The 15,762-nt window shown below is 43.0% G+C and overlaps 1 protein-coding gene across 1 annotated transcript; it reads left to right on the plus strand.

Annotated features, from left to right (window-relative positions):
• The first annotated feature begins 2,215 nt into the window (after window positions 1–2,215).
• TRIML2 (tripartite motif family like 2) lies at window positions 2,216–15,483 on the plus strand. The gene is made up of 7 exons (XM_028526355.2): window positions 2,216–2,499; window positions 2,760–2,855; window positions 5,282–5,467; window positions 7,656–7,796; window positions 8,899–8,921; window positions 9,093–9,196; window positions 13,027–15,483. The coding sequence occupies exons 1-7, from the start codon at window positions 2,311–2,313 to the stop codon at window positions 13,617–13,619; spliced, it is 1,332 nt and encodes a 443-aa protein (XP_028382156.1). The 5' UTR covers window positions 2,216–2,310; the 3' UTR covers window positions 13,620–15,483.
• The last annotated feature ends 279 nt before the right edge of the window (window positions 15,484–15,762 follow it).

Genomic DNA, 15,762 nt, shown 5'->3' on the forward strand with positions numbered 1-15,762 from the left:
GTTTTATACTTTGAATAAGTATAACAATGATTATGCATTGGTCTTTTGAAAAATATTGGTTCACTGAATTCGCAAGCTTTTCAAAAGTTGACATATTTCGTTAATATCACCACCAATTTCACCAGAAAAGACTAAGTATTGGGAAGCTATCAAGCTTAAAATAGTTAAGTACAAGTTTTCCAAAACTCAAATAGTGGGTAGAACTTTTTCCAAACTAATTGTTGTTTAAAATCTCAAATGTTATCATTGGCAAGTAATACTCAGTTTCTGTGAAATGACAGGGTCACTTTTTTAGTGTTTGAGAAATGTCTCCTAACTCATTATATCTGGATAACTACAGTTTGTCTCATTTGCTCCTTCAACTAAAAATGTTCTATGAAAAAACACAGCTAGTATGGCTTGCCACCCCACCATCAAAGAAAATGTTCTTTCTTGAGACAACCATTTCATTTCCATATGCAGCATAAATGCCTTATGCATATTTTTCATTTTGTCATCCAGGATATTAAATAAACCCTGTACTCAGAGGATGAGATTTCATGTTTTTCTACTTCATTAAGAAATAAGAATATTAAGTACAACAGGCCTCTTTTTTTAACTGTCAGTATGCAAGTATGTAGAGATTCCAAAAATACAAGAAATGACCACAGTACTGTTTGGTTCTACTTGCTTGACTAATGGTTAAGACACCGGCAACTGTATCTACCGTGAGTTCAAAGTCAACAACAGTGAAAAAAGGGAAATCAAGTCTTGGTAACCACACTTTCAAAACTGCTTTTATATGTACCCTAAAAAATAGCAAAAATAAGTCATACATACAGAAGTAATCAACTTCAGATTTATAAAAATGTGTTACATATCCTAAAAATCAAATACAAAATTAAAAATGAATGAAAGGACAGGAGATCAAGTTGATGGCAAAACACATTTGGGCAGAAGGGAGAGTGAGAGGAGGGAAAAGCTAGTAAGTCCAGAAATGGAAGTTTGGGAGTTCTCAGATCTGTCAGGTGGGTTTGTTTCAAAAGATAGTGTCAAAACAGCTGGTTCCTAAGGTGGAACGAGGAGAGATGTAAATAGGACAGAGGCTTCTGAGATATTAACACTTGGCGTTATGGTGTCACCCACGATGACACCCACCAACGATGGCCAAAGACAGGGTTAGATAAGGAAACCAAATCAACTAAGGCAAATTTTTATTGGGGAAAATTTTCCCCAAATCAGTAGGTAATACACTTTAAAAATGTAACTAAAATATTTCTAGAGAAAAGGCGGAATTGTTACTCTGTAGCAATCAGAGGATTGTCTAGAAACGGGGAGGCCAGAGATTATAGATTTCTCATTCTACTTTCCTTACTTACCAAAATTAAAAAAAAAAAAAAAAGCGCCCTGGCTGGTGTGGCTCAGTGGATCGAGTGCCAACCTGCCAACCAAAGGGTCGCGGATTCAATTCCTATTTGGGCACATGCCTTGGATGCGGACCAGGTCCCCAGTAGGGGGCACGCGAGAGCCGACCACGCGTTGTTTTTCTCCCTCTTTTCGTTCCTGTCCCCTCTAAAACTAAAAAAAAAAAAAATGCGGATATGTAGTTTTCTTTTATTGTCAGGGCAAAAAAATTACACCTACTTATTTTGGGAATCATTTAACCTATTTTTTTTTTAACCTAGGTCCTTTCAAGGCTAGATTTCGAATGGTTCATATGTTGGGCTTCAGGCACGAAATTGGGGGCATGTCCATCTAGGGGAGCATGAGCGTGCCTCCGTAACTATGACACGCATGTATAAACAGGGCACGCACCCGCCTCTCATTTCAGGAGACACTCAAGGCGGCCCCCTTTTCTGGCTCCTGCAAGCACTGCAGGATTGAGGGGTTCCCTAAATTTGCACCCAGAAAGCCTAACAGCTAGACCCGACCAGACCGCGCCTCACCCTAGTTGCGAGAGTTCCTCCAACGCTTATTACAAGGCACTGTGCCCTGCACTGTGCTCCTTTTTATTCTTTTGTTCCCCCAAGCCTTATATGGAAATGGAAAAGGGCTCAAACTTCTCAGAACCATCGAACGAGCCCTTTAATCCAGAATGGTGATGTAACCGCTGATGACCGCTTCCGGAAGCGAGGCGTGCGGAAGCGGAAGTGCTCGATCGCTGGCGCGCACATGGTGACCCGCCATTGGTATATGCACTAGTGCGGCTGCGCGCAGGTTGATCCGCGTGTCTGCCCTAGAACTCCGCCACTCTCCTCCTGTTCGGTGCAGGGAAGTGTGCCACATCGGGACCAGAACCGGGCCAGCCTTCCCCTGGGAATCCGTGCCAAGATGTTTAAGTGGCCGAGCCCCGAGTTGCAGGGAAACATCCCAGAAGAGAACTACTGCCAGAAACACCTGGAACTGCTACTGCTGTTCTGCGAGGATGACCAGGTCACCCTGTGTGGCCAGTGTTTGTTGTCCGAGGACCATAAGAATCACACGGTGTATGGAATAAAGGAGGCTGCTGAGAATTACAGGGTAAGCTTCCTCCAAATCCTGGAGCGGTCCGGCACTGTGGCTGCCTCCTCTTATTTATTTGGGGAACAGAGACTCAATCTGATCCTCTAAGACCGTTCCTCTGGTTCAGGTTTAATTAAAAAAAAATTAGGCAAGTGCTATAATTAGACATTCTGGGTCAAGGTAAGAAAACGTAGGTCCTTTCAGTTGTCTTAGGTTGGGGATCTAACTGTTCTAAAGCAATTGCTTTACCCAGAATTCTGTGATCTATTTCTCTGCAGAAGTTATTCCGGGACTTGGTGTACGCATTGAAGGAGAAACTTGAAGCTACTAAAGTCCTGGTGACTGAGGAACAGGAAAAAATGGTGATTATTCAGGTCAGTGCCTGTCTTGATTCTTAGGAGGGAAATAGCTATAATGTTGGATAGCAAATAACATAAAGTCAAGAGACAGATGACAAAACAGGAGAAAATATTTGAAATCCATAGGTAGCAAAAGTGCTAATTTCTTAACAGACAAAGAGCGCTTAAAAGTCGGTGAGAGGGAATTTCAGAGAAGGGGAAGGGTTTACAGGAACAAGTATAAAGGACACGTGGACAAAAGCGGGGGCAGGGGGGGTTGGAAATGGGAGGGAGTGTTGGGGGGTGGGCTGGGATGGGAGTAAAAGGCAAAAAACTGTACTTGAACAACAATTAAAAAAGTCGGTAAGTGAAAGACTAGAAACTTAATAGAAAAATGATCAAAGAAATGAGAGTTCACAGAAAAGAGAATGCAGTTATCTTTTGAACATACAAGAAGATTCTGAACTTTGCTCATGGTAAGGAAAATACAAATCAGTTGAATTAAATGTTAGTGAGAGAGCATTTGCGACCCTTCTTGGCAAAGATCAAAAAAGTTGATAACAGTTTATAACAATGCTGTGGGAGAATGAACAGGTCATGTATTTCCGGTGGCCATATAAACCCTGAAGCCATTTTGAAGGGTAATTTGAGAATTAACATTCAAACTGCGCGATCGCCATTTTCTCTGCACAAGTTTCACTTCTGATTTCAAGCCTTCTCTTCGTATTTAACTTACTTTGTGCCAGGTACCCCAGACTTTGGGTCTTCCCTCTTTCAATTTTTAAAGAAAAACATCCAGTCGAAGATGATAAGAGGGGAGAATTCCTGGCTGTAAAAGAATTTTTTAACTGATCCCCAATTTTTTCAGCCCAAGCACCGTACATCCAACAAATACTAGGTTCCCACTGCTTGCCAGAAAATATGCTAGGTGCTTGGGATTCAGCCGTGAAAACACAAGCAATTCTGCTCTTGTACAACTGCCATTTTACTGTAGGTAAACAAAATAAGACAAGTAAAAGGTATATCTTTCTAAATAGAATTTATTTGAATAAATTTAATAGAATTAAATTGAATTTCTTGGGGTGACATTGGTTCATACAATTATGTAAATTTCAGGTGTACAGTTCTACAATACATCATGTCTATATTGTATTGTGTGTTTACTGTCCTAAGTCAGAGTATTGTCTGTTTCATGTTAAGTGCTATAAAACTTTTATTTTGAAAAGCAGAAGTGATGGGGTTCAGGTTGGTATAAAGTAGTCAGTGCCTTGTCATTCAGAAACTGGCATTTGGAAAGACTCAAGGAATTGAGCCACGCGGTCTTGGAAAGATTGTTCTAGACACAGGGAAGGACAAGTAGGAAGGTGTTGTAAGAAGAAGGTGGAGACTGGGAACATAATGAGATCAGGAGGTACGGAGGCCAAATCCTCTAGGGCAGTTCCACTGGAAAGTTTTGAACAGAGGAAAAATGTGATCTAACTTCCGATGTCCCAGAAATGCTCTGGCTGCCTAAGAGAGGACAGACCGGTAGGGCGAGAGCAGGAGCAGAACTATAAAAGGGGCTGTTGCAGTAATCAGGGCCCAGTGAATGGGCGGGGCGGTCTTGGAGTGGCTCAGTGCTCAGGTTCTTGATAAATCTTGAGTCCATCAAGTGTGATGAGATTAAATGATCACTATGCTGAATACTCCCAGTGTAAATCTCCAGCCCTGCCTTCCAGATAATAGGAGTTATTTTGGCTCCTCTCCTTGGATGGTGAATTGACTAGTGAAAATCAGCAGATCCAAAACTGAGCTCTTCCTCCCCCACCTCTGGAATCTATCCCTTCCGTAGTTTACCTGTCTGTGTTTTGGCAATTCTGTTCTTCTAGTTGCTTAAGTCTAAAACTCTTGCAATAACCCTGGCCAGTTAGACTCGCTTGATTGGAGCATCATCCCAGAACCTAAAGGTTATGTATTTGATTCCAGGTCTGGGCATACACCTACATTGTGAGTTCGATCCCCAGTCCAGACGTGTATGGGAGGCAACCAGTTGATGTTTTTTCTCTCTCCTTTCCTCTCTAAAAAACCAATGAAATAAATACCCTCAGATGAGGATTAAAAAAATAAAAATCTTGGAATCCCTCATTAATTTCTCTTTTCTCATGCTCATTATCCAAAGCATCAGCAGATGTCACTGGTGATTCTTTCCAGTTTTTCTGGTTTCCTCCTCTTTAAATCAACCTGTAGGTGTAGATTCCTGTAAGTCAATTAACATTCCTTCATCTGCATTTCACATTGTAGGTCTGTGTTGATATCTTGGTTGATCTTCACACTGAAATTTCCTTGGTCCTTTGCATTTTGTCCTTTTGGTTCTCCCCCCATACTCTGTTTCCTTGCCTTTATATTGAAGTTAGAGCTGGAGGAGATTGATGGTCAGTGTGTGGTGTGTAACCTGAAGCCCATCGTGTCTGTATCTGCTGAAGGGAGAGGAGCGGGACTTCAGAGAAGTGATCGAGGCTGAATATAAGATGATATTCCGGTTGATGACTGAAGAGAGTGACTCAAACCTGCAAGGGCCGACGTTCAACCTGAACTTCAGAAAAGCCACTCCGACTCAAAAGATGGCGTTTGTCGCAGAGCTAGAGGGCAAGTTCCAGGAAACATTACGGGTGAGATGTTGAAAATGTCGTCCTTAGGGTGTTCGGGGGAATGACAGAAAGCCGAGTCGAACATGTCGACTCCAGGATAAGACATCTAGTGATATCAATGTGTTTGTGAAATGAATGTGTACATTCACCCTGCAATTTCATTTCTGAGAATTTATTGCAAATACACTTACATGCCCGTGAAAAGACACATGAATAAGGGAACACTGTGAAAATGATTTCATTCTGGTTTAGATGTAGTCTCCGAAGTCAGGTTGGTGTCCCCATCTGGAGTCCGCTCTTGACCAGCCTCTCTGTGGCTTTGGGCTTGGTTTTCTTAGCTGTAAAGTGGGGATAGTAATGGCTCCTGGTTCATAATACTGATGTGAGGATTGAGAAAGACAATCTAGATAAGCTTTTTTAATTGAGGAAAAACATAGAACACAAATTATAAGTGTGAGTTTTCTAAAGCTGAATCGCACCCCGATGATAGCCCAAAACTCAGACCAAGGATCAGAAATCTGCCAGCCCCCAGAAGCCCTCTTGGAGTGGCAGCCTGGTGACCGACATCCCCCAACCCCAGAGTCGCTACTGTCCCCGTTACCGGCCTGGAACTAGTCAAGAGCAGGTTGGCCTTGGGCTGGCGAGTTGTGTGGGGTCCTTGACTTCGTGCAGGAAAGATGCCATGATGCAAGTCCAGGTGACTTTGAGAGTGCATTAATAAGACTCGGGACAGTGAAACAAGAAAGGGGTTAGGACAGAAGCAGCAGCAGGAGCCGGGGGGGGCTGCTTTGGCTCACTGGAAAGTCGGAAGAAAGGGGGCTTGGAGACAGGCTCGGGGGTGAGACTAGGATGAGCTGCCACTGCCCACTGCTCCCTGGTTGCAGGTCTCAGGGAGACCCTTAGGGTGTAGGAGATGCACACCTGAGAGGGAAGAAGATAGGGAGAGAACCTACATAAGATTTTAAAATAGCGTTCGCAGTCTTGGCCAGGTAGCTCAGTTGCTTAGAGTGTTGCCCCCTATATGCTAAGGTTGTAGGTTTGATCCCCAGTCAGGTCACATATAAGAATCAACCAATGAATGCATCTACAAGCAGAACAACAAAAATTGTCTCTCTCTCTCCCTCCCCCTCCCTCCTTAATCCCCCACTCCATCTCTCCCTTCTTTTCTCCTTCTCTCTTTCCTTCTCCCCGCTCTTCCTTTCTTTCTCTGTAAAATCCATCAATACATTTTAAATAAAGAATCAACCTGTTAATGCATAAATAGAACAAATCAATTTTCTTTCTTCCCTGCTCTCCCTTCCTCTCTCTAAAATCAATCAATAAAGTAAAATGAAATAGTGTTTGTACATTTTGTGCACCAGGTAAGTATTAGGTATTATTGCTACTATAACATTTATTAATAAGAGATTAGGTACAACCTATATCAATCTTGGCCTTACGAAATAGATTTATGTACATAAAATGGAATGCTCTTTAGCATTTAGAAAAGATAACAGGCTCCATGTATGGATAAGGAATGTTCCTCAAGAACATATAATGAAAAAGCAAGTTGTGAGATCAGTAATACAATATAATATTCAATTAGTTGTGTTCTTTAAAGGAAAAAAAATGGGTTCTGGATGGGTAGCTTAGTTGGTTACAGAATCATCCCAATATACTAAGGTTGTAGGTTCAATCTCTGGTCAGGGCACATAGAAGAATAAGCCAATGAATGCATAATTAAGTGGAACAACAAATGATGTTTCTCTCTTTCCCTGTCTCTGTAAAATCAGTTAAAAAAAACATGGACACGTCCTTTGTGTCTATGTGGAGCATCTTCGCAAGGATGAAAAGGAAAGTGATGTCAGTGATTTGATTAATCATTCCTATTGCTATATAATTTTTTATTCAAATCTTAATTTTTGATTTGATGAAGGAAATAGGAAATGTTTTGAACAAAACTTCTCAGTAAACAATGATGCATTTTAGGTCCAGGTTGTTACCTAAACAGGCAGACTACATACACACCATTCATGTCAACATAAATAGCAGTGTGTCACAGAATCGTTTCTGAGGTGTCTCACTTGACACAGAGGGATGTCCTGGCCTTATCCGATCATGTATATTCCTGGGGTGGCAGGCAATAACGCGGGTTTTTGAAAAGATGGTTGAATCAGCAAAGGGGGGAAATCGCTGGTTGGTGAGGAGTAACGAGGAGGTGCCCCTGCAGAGACTGAGCGACCTGGGGAAGGAGAACATGAGGAAGCTGCAGGAGAGTGAGCTCAGGCTCTACGAGCTGATCTACGGCTTCCACGTGACCATCATAGAGCTGGAGAGGAGGTGTAAGGAACCTCCCATATATTTGCTCAAGGTAAGAGTCCAGACACAACCTTCATTCCAGTGTTTGAGGAGTGAGAAGTTGGCTGTACTCATTGGGGGTCATGTCCAGAACACGATATTCATTGATTTTTCAACCATTCGTGGAGGCTATTTGGCTATTTTCCAATCACCAGCATGATTGTGGATCATGGTAAAATCATAGAGCTGTTCCCCTTAAAATCACTAATAGTAAGTTTGCATTGAGATGTCCCTGAATATGTAAATGATTGGTTAGTCAAATTGGATACATCTATACAATAGAATGTTCTGCCACCATGAAAAAGGAATGAAGAAGCTCTGTGGGCATGGAAAGATTATCTTCAAGATACCTGGTTAAGTGGAAAAAAAAAAAAAAAGATCCAGAACTGTGTTTTGTTCTGTTTGGCTTTAAAGAATATGTAGAAACACAGAGACATGCCCATTAGCATTCAGACTGCCTCTGAAAAAAAAAAAAAAAAAAAAAAAAAAAGACACATTTTAATCAGTTGTAACCTTGGGATATTTATTTGTGTAGTATTGTATATCTTTTAAACTTTGTGTAGTAACTTGCATTGCATTTTTAACAAGTACATTATTACCTTTTGAAGACTCTATTTGTATCTCTCTGCCGGGCCCACATTTGTAATGCAGTGCTCTCATTTGAGAAGCCCCTTACACACAAGCCCTTCGGTTTCAATTTAGAGCCCAGGCTAGTTCCAAAGCAAAGGTAGGTGTGAGCCAATTTTGTGCATTTCCTGACCTGGCTCTAACCCCCTCGCCAGCTTAGCAGGCCCCTTCACCTGCTCAACCCTCGGCACCCCGGGCATAGAGAGCAGGTAGATGGGCTGAGTTGGGATGATGCGTGTCCTGAACAAGATGGCTGAGGTGAGGTATGGGAAATATTTCTCTTGGAAATATAATGATGACTTCACGCCATTTGTCTAACTTTTTCTATTTGGTGTTAAAGTTTGATATCTGAGAATTGGCATCATGAAACTGGAGAAATTACATGGAAATCGAGTTTCATGATTAGAAGATATTTTCATGGGCGTGACTCCTCCCCCGAGGTTTGGCTCGGATACCCACAGTAACCTTGTCTCCTTTTCTCCCTGCAGAATGCACGAGAGTGTTTCAAACTGTAAGTCTTCACCCTGGAGGTACCCGGGTCGGGATCAGGGGCTGCCCTGGGAGAGCAGAGCTGAGCGGGGGTGTCGGGGAATGACGTGAAGTTCGTGTACAGAGATCGTCCTCTGGGTAGAGGGCCTGGGCCCCGGGACCGCCACCTGCCTCAAACTGCCCTTCTTGACAGGAATAGCGAGTCCGTGCTGCTTCAGACCCTAGAGCCTGCCGAGATCACGGACCCGAGGCTGTGCCAGATACCAGGAGTGAGGAAGATACTGGAAGGACTTCAAAGTAAGTTGACATCTGTTATGACATCCTACCGTAAATAAAGGTAAATTCCAGCTAGCTGAAGGATGTATGTAAAGGAGCGGGGAGTTTAAGAAGCTTACATACATTAGAAAGCTATCACAATAATTGTTGATCTTATGTTGAAAGGCTCTCCTGTGCAAATCCTTCACCTTCTTCCCAGGCTGGCCACGTAATTGCAGGCAGATTCTGCTGTTTAAAACTGTTAAACATCTAGGGGAAAACGGCGGTGTGTGTGACGAAGGATTATGTACGTCCTGCGCCCAGTTCTGCCTCTTCCCGAGTGTCCTGTCTGTGGATTCCCACAGTGCATGGCCTTTTGAGTCTGGCTCTGTCCCCGAGTGTGCGGCGTGGGAGGCGCATCCCCGTTTATTGCCTGTTCGGGAGCTTGTTCCTTTCGTCGTCCTGGGGCATCCACTGTAGGCGTGTACCGTAATCATCACGTGCGATTCTGCGCACGCTGATGTTGTTTCCAGCCTTGCGCTTATACACACAGTTCCTTACGGGGCTTTGGGTGGCCGTGGCTCCGTTTCCTTGGGTTGAACGGTTGCTCTGCGTCCTCGCCCGTGTTTGGTAGTATTGTTCCTTATCAGGGCTAACCCAGTAAGCATACGCTGGCACATCACTTCGATTTTTGATTTGTGTTTCTGAAATGACTAATGATATTGAGCATATTTTCATGGGTTTACTTACCCTTTACTATTGTTCTTTTTTGAAGCATATCTATGAACATTTCCCAGTTTTAAAAGTTGTTGTGTATTTTCTTACTGAGATTTGTGATTTATTTAGATTCTGATTATAAATCCTTTATCAGACACGTGTTTTGCAAAGATTTCTCCTTGTGTTTGGTTTATATTATCATTTACCTAAGTCTTTCAAAGAGAAGTCTTAAATTTGGAAGCTTTCATTAGAAAAAAATATATCATTTTTTTTCTTTTATGACTGCTTTTTGCATCTTAAGAAATTTTTTTTTGTCCCAACAAAGATTTTTCTCCCAGAAGTTTTACGGTTTTAGTTTGGATGTGTAGGCCTGTTACCTGCTTACAGTTGATGTTTCTTCGTGATTCAAGATACAGTACACGTCCCCTTTTTTGTGCGGGCCTGTCTCCAGTTGTTCCAGCTCGCTTGTTGAAAACACAGTCCTCCATTCAGTGACTTGGCGCCTGTGCTGGAAATCAGTTGGTGTGTATGATGAGCAAGTCTGTTTGGACTCTAAAAAAACCATTGGCCATAGCGTTTGTCTGCTTACCGTTTTGCTAATACCACACTGGCTTGACTGATGATTCCATAAGAGGTCATCAAACTGGGCATCGTGAGTTCTCTGAATTTGTCCTTTACAAAACAATTTTGGCTGCTCTATATTCTTTCCTTTTCACATGAATTTTAAAGGCAGCTTGTTGGCTTTTACAAAAAAAAAACTCCTGGAGTTTTCATTGATTTTACATTGGTTATATGGATTAATTTAGGGATAAGATGATACAGCCTTTTATTTAGGTGGTCGTTGATTTCTCTTATCAGTGTTTTGTAGTCTTCAGCAAACAAATATTGTGCATATTTAATTAAATGGATCCCTAACTACTTTATTTTTAGTGCTATTATTAATGGTATTAAGTATCAATTTCTCATTCAAATTTCATTTAGTTTTAGATTATTACTAGTATAGAGAAAATACTGATTTGTGAATATTGACATTTTATTTTATCACTCTACTAAACTCATTTACTAGATCTACTGGATTCTATGGAATTGTCTGCAAAGATACTCTGATAACCTAGGAATACAGTTTCATTTGTTTCTCTTCCATCTGTAAGTCTTTTCTCTGTTTTTCTCACTTTATTGTGCTGGCCAGGATGTCCAAAATGACACTGAGTAGAAGTGGCGAGAGATGTGTGCCTTGTTCTTGATCTTGGGGAAGAAGAAAGCATGAAGTCTTTCACCTTCAAGTTTGTTAAGTGGATGTTTTTCGTAGTTGGCCTTTCATCAAGCCAAGGGCATTCCCCTCCGTTCCTGGTTTGATAAAACCTTTTATCATGAACGGATGGTGAATATATTCCATGTGTTTTCTGTATCTATAAAAACGTTCACATGGTTTTTCTTCCTCTATTAATACGATGAATTATATTATTTTCATGTGTCAAACCAATGTTACATTCCCAAGGTAAACTCTTGGCAGTGATATTTTATCCATTTTATATATTTCTGGATTTAATGTGCTAATATTTTTCTAAAGAACTCTTGTATTTATGTTAATGGAGCATACTGGTCCATAGCTTTCTTTTCTTGTTGACACTTCCGCTACTTCCATAGACACTTAAGTTAATTCACTTTAGTATTTTCATTTGTAGATAATCTCTGTGGTTCTTTGTCCAGTTCACTTGGCCTTACTGTTCAGTTTGCTACATCCTGTAGATATTTCTTAAGCGTTTCTCCCCCTCAAACATAGTAAGCAGAGTCTGTACTGGGGTAATTTCAGCGTTTGAGTTCTTCGGATTTGTTTCTGCTACTCTACTTGAGAGTGCTCCCTTACTTTGTGAGTGTGTGTTTCACGATTTTTTTTAAACAAGCAAGCTTTCCTTTCCTTTTTTCCTTAGATGTTACTTTTAGAAATTTTTTGAGGCCAAGAACAAAGGTGTGCATTCTTCCAGAAAGGATTTGCATTTGTTTCTGCCAGTCTTCTAGAAATGCTAAGAGCCAGGGGCAACGTGAAACTTAAAATCCAAGGCTTTGTGGCCTTCTAAGGCTGCTGTAATAATGACATGAATTGGGTTTCAGGCCCAGAGATTTAAGTTCCTTTGGCCATAAAGCTTGTGACTGGATTAATGTTAAAGAAGGTAAGAAATAAAGAGCCACTCCAGGTTTATGGCGTGATCAGCCTGAGTATCGAGTTTGCTGTTAACTGAAAACAGGAAGTGGGGGGGGGGAGCCTGAGAGCTGCACTGTGGGTACAGTGTGGCTGAAAGGCCTGTGTGGCGTCCAGCTGGTATTTGGCAGCTTTTTTATGGGTGGAGTAAGTCATGAGCGTATAGAAGATATTTAACACTGGGGCTAGATGAAGTCACCTGGGGGAAGGAGGACAGGAAGTGGAAAGGGAGACCCAGGACCAAGCCGTGAAGAATCACTGTAGTTAGAGTCCGAACAGAGAGAAGAGAACAGTCAGAGATATGAAGGCAAGGAGCAGTTGCATTCAAGTATAAGGTAATACGTTAAGCTTTCTTGTTCTCAGCTTGATTTTTCTGGAGTAGTCTGGCAGGTTTTGTAGCCCCTGCTAATACCTTCACTTTGGATTTGCTCACTGCCAAGGGCACGCTGGCCGCAGTTCCTGGGCATCTGCGTCGCACCCTGGTGATAGGCAAGGTGAGGAGAGCCATTCAGGCACAGGGGACACACGACTCAGCTATTTTTGTTAGGAGGCTCCGTGCTGCCGGCTGCTCCAGGCTTGGAGAAGATCTCCAGGGGGCTGGAGTTGGGTCCCCAGTGATGTCTGCCTAGGACTGGGTGCCAGGACAGTTTTACAGCCGGGCCCAGTTCCTTCATGGTCTGAAAGGTACTTCCAGGCCTCTTTGTAGTCCGTTGTTCTTTGTCTAGTTCTGCCTCCGCGGACAACGCTGGGTATCCTTCCATCATCGTGTCGACCTTTCTCTCCTCGGAGGTCTTTTCTTGAAACAAAGCCTAGCGGTTCCTGTTGCTGGATTTCCCTGCGTGTCCTCTCCCGTGTCTGCTTCTGAGATGTGCCCCCCACTCCGGGAAGCCCCCGCGTGTCTCTGGCCCCGGCTGTGACGGACCCCTGAGTTAACCAAACCTCTCTCTCCCCGTAGGACCCATAACTCTGGACCCCACAACCGCTCACTCCTGCCTTCTCTTATCCGCGGATCTGAGAAGTGTCAGGTTCAGGGGCGTCCAGCAGAGCGTGCGCGGCCGCCCGGAGAGACTCGACTACAGCGCCTCGGTGCTGGGCGCCGAGATCTTCGCCTCGGGGAGGCACTACTGGGAGGTGGACGTGGAGAAGGCCACGGCCTGGCAGTTGGGTGTGTACGAAGACACCGCCCACGGACCGGACGGCATGTTCCAAGTGTCCGGAGAGAAATACCTGCTCACGGCGTCCATGATGGGAACCGAGTACACCTTCTGGGCCTTCCCCCCTCTCAAAAGGGTTTTCTCGGGAGAGCGCGTGCACAAGGTCGGCGTTTTCGTAGACCACAAGTACGGGCAGATAGCGTTCTATGATGTGACCAAGGGGCTCCTCATCTATAATTTCTCCCGTCTTGTCTTCCACGGAGCTGTCAGGCCTTTGTTTTCTCTCTGTTTCCCAAACGGAGGCAAAGATACAGACACCCTGACCATCTGCCTCCCGGAGGCCGATTCTTGTGCTGGTGCCGTTGGCCCTCAGCCCTCAGCCCTCCAGGTGTGAAACCTAAAACCACGAGATGCTCAAAAGTCAAGGGCCTGACTTTGCAAAAGAGTTTTTATTAAGTAATCCAATAAAAAGATTTCTTGCAGTGAGCTGGAACTCCGTTCCATACCTCCAGGGCCCTTGCATTGGCGTGGCTTTCCACGCCTATTTGGTGTAAGAGAGGCTACCTTTAAGCTGAGCCTTAACTGAAGTACCCCGAGCTAATTAGAACAGCAAATGCATGAGCAGCATAAGATTGGGAAGTCAGGGAAGAAACATAGTCTGGCATCCTTAGGATTAGGGTTAAGACTTGAGAGATTTCTGAAAACAGAATTAGGTATAATCAGGACTTCAGATTTGAAGATATCGTAGCTACGTGTGGAGTGCAGACACCCTATCGCTGGTGCTATTACTGGCAGTATCAAGACTTCGTAACATTTATCACTCCAAGTGGAGAACAACTTAATTTCCCTAAATATTTTATCAGGTGAAAAGGGAGGTGTTGCTAAAAAATGTGAATATTTAAAAAATAAATATTCTCCTTTTTGTAGTTCTTAAAAGAAGCCTTGATACTTTGAAACACATTAAGTAATGCTGCCTTGTAATGCTCCCGTCTTTCTCTGTTTGACAGTCCACTGAGAGACGTTTTTTTGTACGGCCTTGTCTGGGGTAGTCGTACGGTTCTGAGAAGTGGGTGACAACATATTTATGGGGGGGGGCTTTTATGTGAAAGGCTTATCAACTTTATATCCCTTACTATTTTTATCAACCTTTATGTATCTGTTAATATTATTCAGATGCACAAACTGAGGCTCAGCATTGATTTTATTAAAGTTACGTAGCTGTTAAGTGTGTAGTAAGTAACAAGGATAATGAATTGTAATGAATTAAATCTGGATCAACCTACCAAAAAGCAAGCTCCGTCTTGAATCCTGTCACATAGGAACCTATTGTGTAAGTGTGACCTGTTAGGACAGCGGTCCATTTTTATTCGCCTTTCCTGAAAATGCAAGCCAGTTTCTAGAGGAAGGGGAGGAAGTATATGAGTTACACCTCTCTCTCGAGGTATTCTCTCTATGGACTAGGGAGTCTCTGTTCTTCAGGATGGGCAAAATAAAAGGAACAAAAGGCAAATATAAGAAAATAGCTTCTGTTGGGATGTGGGTAGGGATAGTTTTATTTACTTCTGTTCGGGGGAAACATTTTTAATTGACCATTTGAAATTCTCAAAATTTTCCTTTTAGACATCATGTGGATAGTTTGTGTGTGTGAAGCAGTAGCTTAGAAAGAGTCTTTGCACACCTCACACGCAATCACGGGAAGTGGGGGGGAATGGAGCCCTCATCTCAGAAGTGGGTGCTGGGTGCGGTGAAGGGCTTAGAAGTGAGATCACCCCTTGGAGCACGGAGATGAGAAACTCAAAGCGACGGCCCTCAGACCCCTTCCCGACTTCCAGTTTCTGAGGGAAAAGGAAAAGGTGATGATTTATTGTATAGAGAAGTGTGAGAACTTGTAATAATTGTCACATGTCTGTATTGTCACTGAGGACATCGTCTAACAAACACTCAAGTTTTCTACAAAACCGTGCCTGCATTTGACTTCAGTGGTTACCATTTGATGAGAACCTGCACTGTGATGTTGTTACATGTTAACTCAGCGACTTATGTGGTAGAAAAAAACGCTCCCCAAAGGTGGTGGTTTTATTTTGTCCTGCGAAGTATTAACCAGTTTTGTATCTGACCTAAGCAATCTTATTTTAGCATTCTTTTATTGTCCTGATGATCTGCGTAACCTGCTTGGCGTTCCTTGTGGAACCAATTTTACTCTCTGCTTGGATCCCTAATTAATCACTGAGCTGAATAAAATCTTTGACACGTATCCATCTTCCAGTGTGTATGGGTTGTTTTTAGGCCTTTGAAGATAATACTTGGACACCACCCACTGACCTCTGCGTGAGGACACCCAGGGCATCCCTCCACTCACAAAGACACTGCGCCTGCAAGTCCCCGTACTTCGGGCAGCACTCTGCTCTTTCTGCTGATTCTGGCTCATTCGTTAGATCTTCCCTCAAGTGGCACTCCTCTTGGGCATCCTTAGAGGGGATCCTGGGAGATCACCGCAATAAAGACAGCTCTTGTTACCCAAAGCACAGCTGCAATGT

The sequence above is a fragment of the Phyllostomus discolor genome, chromosome 11, assembly GCF_004126475.2.
Source record: "Phyllostomus discolor isolate MPI-MPIP mPhyDis1 chromosome 11, mPhyDis1.pri.v3, whole genome shotgun sequence".
In the NCBI taxonomy this organism is placed as follows: Eukaryota; Metazoa; Chordata; class Mammalia; order Chiroptera; family Phyllostomidae; genus Phyllostomus; species Phyllostomus discolor.

Excerpts from the sequence above, each read along its gene's own strand:
- TRIML2 (XM_028526355.2), top strand. The coding sequence starts at position 2,311 with ATGTTTAAGTGGCCGAGCCCCGAGTTGCAGGGAAACATCCCAGAAGAG. Across the intron at positions 8,922-9,092 it reads GCACGAGAGTGTTTCAAACT|GAATAGCGAGTCCGTGCTGC; the intron begins GTAAGTCTTCAC and ends CCTTCTTGACAG. Across the intron at positions 9,197-13,026 it reads GATACTGGAAGGACTTCAAA|GACCCATAACTCTGGACCCC; the intron begins GTAAGTTGACAT and ends CTCTCCCCGTAG.